The 12,242-nt window shown below is 41.2% G+C and overlaps 1 protein-coding gene across 1 annotated transcript in view; it reads left to right on the top strand.

Annotated features, from left to right (window-relative positions):
* ANKDD1B (ankyrin repeat and death domain containing 1B) overlaps positions 1–12,242 on the top strand; it is a 97,358-nt gene that overhangs the window by 44,950 nt on the left and 40,166 nt on the right. The window contains 3 exon segments of the mRNA XM_006873305.1: positions 6,761–6,859; positions 7,616–7,669; positions 7,672–7,719. Of these exon segments, the coding sequence (XP_006873367.1) occupies positions 6,761–6,859; positions 7,616–7,669; positions 7,672–7,719 (201 nt within the window).

Here is a 12,242-nt window from a genome sequence, read left to right as displayed (position 1 = left end):
ATGATATAAAATAGAATGAATGTAAAACTAATGTTCTCCCATGTAAACTATCACATAATTCACAATAAAACATTTAAGAAAAGAAAAAAAAAAAGATAATAAAAAAAGGTGTGTGACAGGGTTGTATCATTTCACCGTACTTATTCAACCTGTATGCTGAGCAAATAATCTGAGAAACTGGGTAATATGAAGAAAAACGTGGCATCAGGGTTGGAGGAAGACTCATTAACAACCTGCGATATGCAGATGATACAACCTTGCTTGTTGAAAGTGAAGAGGACTTAAAATATTTCCTGATGAAGATCAAAGAGCACATCCTTCAGTATGAATCTCGATGTAAAGAAAACAAAAATCCTCACCAGTGGACCAATAAATAACATTCTTATCAACAGAGAAAAGACTGAAGTTATCAAGGACTTTCTTGTTGGATCAACTATCAACACTCACGGAAGCAGCAGTCAAGAAATCAAATGACGTAGACGTATTGCATTAGGCAAATCTGCTGCACAAGACCTTTTGAAAGTGTTGAAGAGCAAAGATGTCAGCTTGAGGACTAAGGTGCGCCTTACCCAAGCCATGGTATTTTCAATAACCTTGTATGCATGAGAAAGCTGGACAGTGAATAAGGAAGACCATAGAAGAATTGATGCTTTTGAGTATGATGTTGGATGAAAATCTTGAAAGTGCTATTGGCTGCCAAAAGAACCAACAGATCTGTGTTGGAAGAAGTGCAGTCAGAGTGCTTCTTGGAGGCCAGGATGGCCAAACTTTGTCTCTCATACTTTGGACATATTGTCAGGAGGGACCAATCACTGGAGAAGGATATCATGTTTGGTAAGGTGGAGGATCAGAGAAAAAGAGGAAGACCTCCAGTGAGATGGATTGGCAAAGTGACAACATCAATGGGCTCAAGTGTGGCAACGATTGTGAGGTTGGCCTAGGACCAGACAGTGTTTCGTTCTGTTGTGCATAGGGTTGCTATGAGTTGGTAAGGACTCGATGGCACTTAAGAACAACAACAACAATACAGTATTAAACATATTTATCTTCATCTGGTTGAGTTCTGGTCAGCTAGCCAAATTGGGAAGTTCACGCACACTTTCCTGCACTTCCGACCAGCTGGCCTCTTCACTCTCAGCCTTAGCCTCCAGGGTCAGTGCCCATGGGTCCAGATAGCTCTTGAAATAGTTTTGATAATCAATGCAATGCTATTCCTCCTCAATTTGTCATTCCTGGCATAGTAAATCATATGATTGGCAGATTAAAAATAGCCAGTATCAATCCATTTTAGCTCTAATGCCTAGGATATCAATGTCTATGCATTCCATTTCATTTTTGACTGCTTCCAATTTTCCTAGTGAAAATTATTCATGAGTATTTGCAGCTGTTTCTTCTTATTTTTAGTTGTGCCCCATCAGCAAATGAAATTCCTGAAAGCTTTGCTCTTTTCACAATACTATGGTTGATTCTGCTTTGAGGAGGCAGCTCTTTCTCAGTCCTATTTTGAATGACTTCCAACATGAGGGACTCATCTTCTGACACAATCAGACAATGTTTCCCTGCTATTCATAATGTTTTCAGGGGTTTATCCTTCATAAATGAATGGCCCATTCCTTCTTTCCAGTCTGTTCTTAGTCTGGAATCTCTGCTGAAACATGTCCACAGTGGATGACTCTGCTGGCATTTGAATTACCAGTGGCATAGCTTTCAGAATCATAGCATCCAGTAGGCCACCACAGTATGACAAACCGACCAACATCGGGATAGGAGTGGGGACCAAGTGTAGACCACAGGCTACGCTTTTGTGAGTCTGAATGTTTATTTAGTTCATTCAGTACCTGGTTGGTATTACAGTCATTCTTATAATTCTGCAGGATACAACTCTTTTCTTCACTTAAGCTCTGCTAGTAAAAGGTGACAGAAACTCAACTCAAACTTCTCTGGGAGTAGGGGTGGGGATGGGAATATATTGACTCATTCAATGGAAAAATCAGACATGAATAGTTTCAGGCATGTCTGAATCCAACAATTCACCAGGATTCTGTATCTCTCTTTGCATTTTTCAGCTCTGTTTTCCAGTGTGCTGGCTTCATTCTTAGAGTCCTGTGGGATAAAGCACTGAGCCACAAGGTTAGCCGTTCAAACTCACCAGCAGCTCCTTGGACACCTTATACAGGGTTACTATGAGTCAGAACCAACTGGACTGTGCTTACCACCACCACCACCAACTTCATTCTTATGAACATACTCCTTAGCTCGTGGTGAAAGTGCTCGTCCCAGTTTGGTGTCCTAGTATAAAATTCGAGTGTGTCAGAACAATAATCCCATAGTGGATTCTAATTAGTGTGATTTGTCATGTGACTAGGGTTGAATAGCAGGAGAGGCAGGAGCCTATACTTAACAGTGCCATGAAGAAGGGTAGGGGCTATTCTCCAGTGGGAAAGAATCTGAGCAAGAAAGTGGTAACAGAGATGCTTTTATCCTGTTCCAGTGCATTGTTGTTGTTAGGTGCCATTGAGTTGGTTCTAACCCATAGCGACCCTGTGTACAACAGAATGAAACACGGCCCAATCCTGTGTCAGCCTCACAATTGCTGCCATGCTGAACCCATTGTTGCTGCCACTGTGCCAATCCTTCTCATTGTGAGTCTCCTTCTTTTGGCTGACTCTTCACCTTTTGTCCAGGGACTGGTTTCTCCTGATAATATGTCCAAAGTATGAGAGACCAAGTCTGGCCATCCTGGTTTCTAAGGAGCATTCTGGCTGTATTTCTTCCAACATAGATTTGTTTTTCTGGCAGTCCATGGTACCTTTAATAGTCTTCTCTAACACCGTAACTCAAATGTATCAATTCTTCTATGGTCTTCCTTATTCATTATCCAACTTCACATGCATATGAGACTATTGAAAATACCATGGCTTGGGTCAGGTGCACTTTAGTCCTCAAACTGATCTTTGCTCCTGAACACTTTAAAGAGGTCTTGTGCCACAGATTTGCCTAATGCAATATGTCGCATGTCTTCTCATTCACACTTACGCCTGCTGAGTTATACTATCTCTAGAACTCAATTACTCCAATTTCATTATAGTTGCTTGTTTATTTGTCGGTCTCCCCTGCTGAACTATGCTCTCTTTGGGGAAATGTTAGTAATTTTTTTTCATTTTGGTCACTCTATTGCTTAACACAATATCTGGCACATACTCAGTAATTGTTGATAAGTGAATGAATGATTTATCAGGATGTGTGACCAAATGTTTTAATCCTGTATAAACCAGTGTCTTTTATTTCAGTTTCATAACTTGTTTATGTGGACTTTTATCTGTGGTCATCATATACAGATATTTGTATGAATCACACATGATTTTTGGTCTTTCATTTCCCAAGAGTTGTTTATGACTCAGGGTCATTCACTGAAGAGCAGTATGTTGTCAAGGACTTCATTCTTGGATCAACTATCAACACTCATGGAAGCAGCAGTCAAAAAATCAAACAACTTTTGCATTAGGCAAATCAGCTTCACAAGACTTTTTAAAGTGTTGAAGAGCAAAGATGTCAGCTTGAGGACTAAGGTATGCCTGACCCAAGCCATGGTATTTTCAATAACCTCATATGCATACGAAAGCTGTACAGTGAATAAGGAAGACCGTAGAAAAATTGATGCTTTTGAGTTATGGTTTTGGAGGAGAATATTGAAAGTGCCATGGGCTGCCAAAAGAACCAATAGATCTGTTTTGGAAGAAGTGCAGCCAGAGTGCTCCTTGGAGGCCAAGATGGCCAAACTTCGTCTCTCATATTTTGGACATATTGTCAGGAAAAACCAGTCATTGGAGAAGGATATCATGTTTGGTAAAGTGGAGGGTCAGAGAAAAAGAGGAAGACCCCAACGAGATGGATTAGCCAAGTGGCATCATCGATGGACTCAAGCGTGGCAACAGTGGTGTGGTTGATCTAGGATCGGTCAGTGTTTCGTTCTTGCTGTGCATAAGGTAGCTATGGGTCAGTACCGACTCGATGGCACCTAGCAAGAAAGACAACAACAACAACAACAAATAATGGCCCCTAACACTTGCTTAATGTGCCAATGACTTCCTTCCTCTGCCTCTGCCTCACCTTGTCTCCCCAAAAACCTGCTTAATAATAATAAAATAATTAACTTTATCTGCTTTGTGCCCAAGTATTGTTTCTTGCTACATCTAGCTCTATGAAGGGTTTCAGATTAATGCTTTCCTTTAATCATACGAATTCTATCTTCAGATTATTAAAGGCTAGTCCTAATGTGGAACTGAAGATAAAATATTTCATGGAGTTTGTTAAAATCAATAAAGAGTAGCTTTAAATGAAAGGGAAAGAAAACATCTTTAATGGAAGGGAGGAACTAGGAGTAATATGTGTAACAGGGAAGTAATGTGTTGTATGTGTGTTTGTTGTTAAGTTCTATTGAGTCTGTTCTGCCGACCTTGTGGTTCAAACCGACCTTGCCATCCAGAGCTTTATCCCACAATGCAACATCAGGATAAAATATTGATTAAAATGTAAACTGTGATTATTTCTAAAAAAAAAAAAAAGTAGAAAAGAAAAAAAAATCAAACGACATATTATACTAGGCATATCTGCTGCACAAGACCTCCAAAAAGTGTTCACGAGCAAAGATAACAGTTAGAGGATTATGATGCACCTGACTCAAGTCGTGTTTTTTTTCAATAGCATCATATGCATGTGGAATTTGGACACAAATAAGGAAGACCATAAGGAGATCTGGTAGCATAGTGGTTACGAATCAGGCTGTGAACCTTAAGGTCAGCAGTTGGAAACTACCAGCCGTTCCGCAAGAGAAAGATGAGGCTTTCTGCTCCCTTAAAGATTTACAGCCTCGGAAATCCTGTACAGGGTTGCTATGAGTCGGAATTGACTCCACGGCACGTAACCAACACCACCAAGGAAGACCATAGAAGAATTGATGCATTTGAGTTATGACGTTGGAGGAGAATATTAAAAGTACCATGGACTGCCAGAAGACCAAATAAATCTGTGTTGGAAGAAGTACAGCCAGAATGCTCCTTTGAAAGCCAGGCTGGTGAGACTTCATCACTCAGACTTCGGACTTATTATCAGGAGGGACAAATCCTTGGAGAAGGACATCATGCTTAGTAGAGTGTCAGCAAAAGATGAAGACCCCCAACAAGATGGATTGGTACAGTGGCAGCAGCAATGTGCTCCAGCATAGCACCGATTGTGAGGATAACCCAGGACGGAGCAGTGCTTTATTTTGTTGGGTAGAGGGTTGCTATGAGTCAGAGCTGACTCAACGGCACCTAACACCAACCATCTCAAGGCAACCATCTCAAGTGGTCCTGATCTCTTGGCAAATGATCAGATGGCAAATCTCAGTTCGAACATCTTCTTATAAAAAAGGCGTGCATCTTTTTTTTTTTTTTTTTTATTGTTGTTGTTGTTGTTAAGTGCTGTCGAGTCGGTTCCGACCCATAGCGACCTTGTACAGGGTTTCCGAGGGTGTAAATCTTTACGGGAGTAGAAAGCCTCATCTTTCTCCCGCGGAGCGGCTGGTAGTTTCCAACCGCTGACCTTAAGGTTCGCAGCCCGAGTCGTAACCACTACACTACCAGAGCTCCTTTCATTAGAGACCTCTTATTTAGCTTGTAGTTATTGCATCCCAAACCAATTTGTGAGTGTTTTCTTCTTTTTAGTTGAAAAAAATACTCCTCCCTCCATTCTGTCATTCCTATCTCATTTTCATCCTTTTAGATAGCTTGAGTTAGACACTCAAATTTTCTCTACGTCTTATCTTGATGACATTTTGACTATCACAAATACCATCTCCGTTGATTACATGGAATGTTGAAGCATAAAGAGCCATTTCTGTATTTGAACTTCCCTTTCTAACAGATCACATCTAAACACCTCCTCTTAGGCTATCTTCTCCGGAAAATGCCTCATTTCTACTTTCCACTGCATGTAGACCCGTTTGCAAGAGTTTTTCTATCAACTCTTAGTTGATGTTGGAGCAAAATATATGAACAGAGAAGGTCTAGAAAGAATCAGTTGATAAAATATCATTTCTGCATGAGCTACATGAATATTAAATCCTTGAGAATTTTTGTTTCAAACAATTTTATCAGTAAGACTTGAGGTGATGCACAGGTGTCTAAGAGTGGGTCTGGCACAGAATAGCTTCTCAATAAGTTGTTGTTGTTGTTAAGTGCCCTCAAGTCAGGTCTGACTCATAGTGACCCTTGCATAGGGTTTCCGAGGAGTGGCTGGTGAGTTAGAACCGCTGACCTTCCAGTTCAAACCGATATTGAGATCCAGGGCTTATCCTATGGTGCCACACATGCAAGAGCTGTTGAATAAATACAGAAAATTCCAAAGAGTGCTATATTTGAAAAGGAATGTCACTGTCTGTCTGTGATGTAGTGACTCCCTTGGTGCTCGCAAGGACCTTTTCTGAACAGTTCTTCTTTGCGTCTGTGAACAGACTCCTTGCTCATGTGGTGTGCCACAGCTTGGAGTGAAAGTGGTTTAGTGGTTAGAAGATGAGGAGAGATTCTCAGCATCCTCCCTCAGAAGGGCATGGGATGCCATGACTACCAGAACCGTTTTCACCCTCCCATTACTCACCTTGAACACATGGAAGTTTTTAGCAGTAACTAGCATGTGGGGTTAAAATGTTGTTAGTCTTGTATCCATGTGGCTTATTCAGGAAGTGTATAATGAATGCTAGAAGTCTGTGATTGACTTTCAGAAAGGAAGAAAGCCATTTCTTTTGGCAGCTGAGAAGGGCCATGTTGAAATGATTGAACAACGTATCTCCCTTAATTTGCACACGTCAGAAAAGGACAAGGTAAGCTGGGCTTTTATTTCTTTGGTGAGAACAAGAGAAAGGGGAGTCACAGTGAGTGTAAGATATCCGTTTGGTGATGACATTTTGGTCAGAAATGGAGTTGTTAAATGTTCGTACAGTTAGAGAGAATCATATGATATCCAGGTAAAGTGAACCCACATGTGCAATGGATTGTCCAGATGGGTGGTTTTGCTCCATAAACATTTGTGAAGTTAATACGTTGCATAGTTTTTCCCACTGTCAGCTCCAACCCTCCGTAGCCCTTCCTTGAAGTCTGCTGGAGAGGGAACACCGCATGATGGACATCCATATTTTCGTAAACGTCTGAGATTATTTTCTTAGAGTAGATTCCTAGACATGGACTTGCAGGTTCTAGGGTTTTGCACATTTTCAAGTCTTTTGATATAGAATGCCAAATGTACCACCCAGATGTCTTTCATCAGTTTCCCCTCACATAGGTTCAATGGAATTACTTTTATTGTCTTCCCTACCTCACCCCCTTTTTTTGCTAGCAAGATGGTAGAAATAGTAGAACAAGAAACATGGACTGATTTTGTCTACTTGTTCAAACAAAGAGCTCTGTCTTTTTATTTAAATCTTTATAGATTTCACTTAAAGCTGTGATTTATGTAATCTACACTCAAGACCTCAGCTTTAACCAAACGAAAACTTTGAGAAGCCTCATTGTAGCCCTCACTGTTGGAAGACTGTGTTCCTTGGGCATGGGATCTTCCTTGAAGTATGTCTCTGTTTCAGGAAGGAAACACTGCCCTGCACCTCGTTGCAAAACACGGCCACAGTCCTGCTTGCTGTTCAGGTACTGCTTAACTCAGTAGCAAGAAGTAAATGAGACCAATGAGGTATGTGGAAGTGCTCATTCAAAAGTAGAATTCAAAAGTAGAAGACTCAGAAGGAGGAACTTTGTGACTAAAGGACAAGAATGCCACTGTATTTCCTGTTGTACTGTTGAATCTCAGATCATGTGTCTGTATTAACTATTCAAAAATAAAACAAAATCTAAAAAAAAAGTAGAAGAGAGTCAGAGGGATGGCATTCAGAAAAGGAAAACCAAGAGGGGTAGTGCCACTGGGTGTCAAATATGATGTTAAGAAATTCTTACTTTTTTCTTTAAAATATTACACAATTCACTTTCTAATTCATTCATTTATTTACCCATTCAGTAAAAAAATACTTGTTTAATGCATGCTTTAAGTCAGGTAGATTATGTACTCTTATTCTAGAGGTGTACACAGAAAGAGTCATCCCCCCAAATTAATATTTTGGGCTCAATGGGATACTAGATGGAGTCCTGGTGTGACCCTGTAGGATAAGCACTGAACATCTAACTGAAAGGTCAGTTGTTCAAACCTACCAGCTGCTCCTCAGAAACTGTATAGTGCTGGTGGTTGTATGTCACCGAGTCGGTTCTGACTCATAGGGTTTCTGAGGCTGCAAATTTAGATGGGACCAGAAAGCCTTATCTTTCTCCCACGGAGCAACTGGGAGATTCAAATTGCTGACCTTGCGGTTAGCAGCCCAGCTTGTAATCTACTACACTATCAGATCTCCTTTAAGAAGCTCTACACAGGGTCACGATGAGTTGGAACCAACATACAAAATTAAAGGATCCCTGGTGGCTCAATGAGTCAAGTGTTGGGCTGCTAATCACAAGATTGTCAATTCCAACCCACCAGCTTTTCTGAGGGAGAAAGATGAGCTGTCTGCTCCAGTACCACTTTACAGACTCAGAAACCCTAAGAAGCAGTTCTCCTCTACCCTATAGGATTACTACGAGCTGGGATTGGCTTGGTGACTGTGGGTTTGGTTTTTGGACTTTGTACACGATGTATGGGAACACAAAAGAAAGCCTGCTTCAGAAATGACAGGTGTCACGGAGGAGATGACATATTAGCGGAGTTTTGACATTTGAGTGAATATCAGCAGAAGGAAGTATGAGGACGTCATGAATCTAGGGTAATTCTGATTGATTTCATACAGAAGCATGAAAGGGCAAGGTTTTAAAAATTATTATTTAAAGTTTTTATTGTGAATTGAGTGAAAGTTTACAGGGTAAATCATCAGTTTTTCATTCAACAAATCATATACCTTGTTTCATTACAATGATTATAATCTCCTCCATGTACCGTCAGTTAGCAGTATTTCTCTCTATGCACTTTAGTTCTCTCTATTTTTTTAAAAACACTCAGGCATATATAAGAATTTATACCACCAAAGGGCACATTCTGCAAGTCTGCCTCCTGGCATCCAGCTCTCAGTCACTCTCTTTCTATGAATCTAGAGTCCTCAGCTGCTCCCTCTCTCCATGTCCTCATCTCTGCCTCTATCTCTGGTGTCGCGCTGCTTTTCTGGATAAGGTCTCGCATTCTGCTTGTGCTCTTCTTCCTTGACAGTCCTAGGGTCCTTTGTTTCTGGACTGTAAGATTAACTACTCCCCTGTTTTTGTAACAAAACTTCTACCTTGCAAGGTTTGTTTTGAGGCAAAGTTTGTTGTTGTTGTTGTTATGTGCCATGGAGTCGGTTCCGACTCATAGCGATCCTGTACAGGGTTTCTGAGGCTGTAAATTTTTATGGGAGCAGAAAGCCTCATCTTTCTCCCGCGGAACAGCTGGTAGTTTCAAACTGCTAAACTTGCAGTTTACAGCCTGATTCATAACCACTACGCTACCAGAGCTCCTTGAGTCAAAGTTTAGGGTGGGTGAAAATGAGGTGGAAAAGTGGGAGCTAGGAGGTTTAGATATTGTACTTTGACTCACAGAAAAGACATATTATACTCTAACTGAAAAGAGAACCCTGACATATAGCCATGTGAACTCTGTTAGTCTACACGGTTGTTGTTAAGTGCCATCGAGTCAATTCTAACTCATAGTGATCCCATGTAGAGTTTCTAGAGAGTGGCTGCAGAAGACCTCTTTAAAGTGTTGAAGAGCAAAGATGTCAGTGTGAAGACAAGGTGCGCCTGACCCAAGCTATGGTGTGCTCAATAACCTCATATGTGTGCAAAAGTTGGATGGTGAATAAGGAAGACTATAGAAGACTTGATGCATTTGAATTATGGTGTTGGAGGAGAATATTGAAAGTATTCTGCCAAAAGAACAAACCAATCTGTGTTGGAAGAAATACAACCAGAGTGCTCTTGGAAGCCAGGATGGCCAGACTTTGTCTTTCATACTTCAGACTTATTGTTAGGAGGACCAGTCCCTGGAGAAGGATATCATGTTTGGTAAAGTCAAGAGTCAGAGAAAAAGAGAAAGACCCCCCAGTGAGATGGATTGGCACAGTAGTAGCAGCATCAATGGGCTCAAACCTAGCAATGATTGTGAGGTTGGCCCAGGATCAGATAGTGTTTGGTTCTGTTGTGCATAGGGTCACTATGATGGTACCTAACAACAACCAAGATTGGCTGGTGAGTTTGAATTGCTGACCTTGTGGTTCAAACTGACCTTGAGGTCCAGTGCTTTATCCCATAGCATAGTCTACATTAGGATGTTGTTTATCATATATTTCTTGTGTAAATCCCCTAACATCTATCTTAGTGGAGGGAACAAAAGCCATGCTAACTGATCTTAAAATGTTAAACAGTCAGGATGTCACTTTGAAGACTAAGGCATGCCTGACCCTAGCCGTGATCATTTCAATTACCTCATATGTGTATGAAAGTTGGGCAATGAATAGGAAGGACCACAGAAGAATTGATGCATTTGAATCATGGTGTAGGTGAAGAATATTGAAAGCACCATGGACTGCCAGAAGAACAAACAAATCTATCTTGGAAGAAGTTCAGCTACAATGTTTTTAGAAGTAAGAAAGTCAAGACTTTGTCTCTCATACTTTGGACATGTTATCAGGAGGGACCAGTCCCTGGAGAAGGACATCATGCTTGGTAAAATAAAGGATCAGTGAAAAAGAGGAAGACCTCCAACTTCCAAGGCAAGATGGCAGAGTAGGCAGAACTGAGCTGACCCTCTGTAACAAAGACATGGGAGACCAATATTTTTTAAATGGGGTTTGCCTCTTGGTATCTCTTTTTATGGAAAAATAAGAAGGCAGAATATGAAGATAAATTCCTTTGTAAGAAGAGAAGGTATTTAGGTCAAGTATACTGGGACGTATTGAGATGGGAACACTGGCTCCACCTTCTTGTCCCTGTTAGCATGATTGTTTACATCTAGTTAACCAGTTGCTGTGGAGTGGACTCCAAGGCCCGGTGATCAGAATAAAACTGCTCCAGAGGGGGTTCACTGGCTGTTTGGGGGGAAGTAGATCACTAGGCTTTCTTCCCAGGTGCCACCAGATGGACTTGAACTTCTACTCTTTTGGTTAGCAACTGATGTGTTTGCACCACCCATTATGATAAACATTAATAGGACAAAATGAGAGCTTAATTTAGGCTAAAAGACTTCATTTTACACTGCATTATAAATCTTTGTTTCCATGTTTACCTTTCTTGCTAGGCTGTTATCTTCTTGTGAATATGGTCTATATCCTAGACATCCAATACCAACTTACATCTAATTGTTGTTGTTAAGTGCCTCATTGCGACCCTGTATATGGTTTCCAAAGAGTGACTGGTGGGTTTGAACCGCTGACCTTGTGATTAGTTGTTGTTGTGAAGTGCTGTCGAGTTGATTCCAACTGATAGCGACCCTGTATAGGGTTTTCTAGGAGCAGTTTAGTCCAGTGCTTATGTTATAGCACCACACCAGGACTCCTTACATCTAATTTGTTGTTGTTGTTAAGTGCTGTTGAGTTGATTCTGAATCAGAGTGACCTTGTATAAGGTTTCCGAGGAGTGGCTGGTGAGCTTGAACTGCCAACCTTGCAGTTCAAATGAACTTGCAGTCCAGCGCCACACCAGGACTCCTAGCTGCATCTAAAACCTGAATTTATCCTATTGCAGTTGTTAAACAGAACAGCATCCAAGAGGGAATGGTTATGGTGGGAAGAGAATTCTGCAATTCTTTTCCAATACTTCTCAAAACAGGATCTGCATGAGGAAGGGAAACTAAGTAACTGTGGTGGGTAGAGTTGTGCCGTAGAGTCGGTTCCGACTCACAGTGACCCTTTATAGGGTTTTGAGGCTGTAAATCTTTACAGGAGCAGAAAGCCTCATCTTTCTCCTGAGGAACGGCTAGTAGCTTTGAACTGCTGACCTTGAGGTTAGCAGCCCGACTCGTAACCACTATGCTACCAGAGCTCCTTTCTAAGTAACTGCTGTGATTATTTATGTTTCCTAACAGAAGACCCCTAACGAGATGGATTGGCCAGGTGGCATCACTGATGGACTCAAGTGTGGCAGCGGTAGTGAGGTTGGCCCAGGATCGGACATTGTTTCATTCTGCTGTGCATGGGGTCGCTATGAGTC

Source organism: Chrysochloris asiatica, unplaced genomic scaffold (assembly GCF_000296735.1).
Source record: "Chrysochloris asiatica unplaced genomic scaffold, ChrAsi1.0 scaffold00234, whole genome shotgun sequence".
Lineage (NCBI taxonomy): Eukaryota > Metazoa > Chordata > Mammalia > Afrosoricida > Chrysochloridae > Chrysochloris > Chrysochloris asiatica.
Note: the sequence above shows the minus strand (reverse complement) of the source record. Positions and strands in the feature narration are given on the sequence as shown.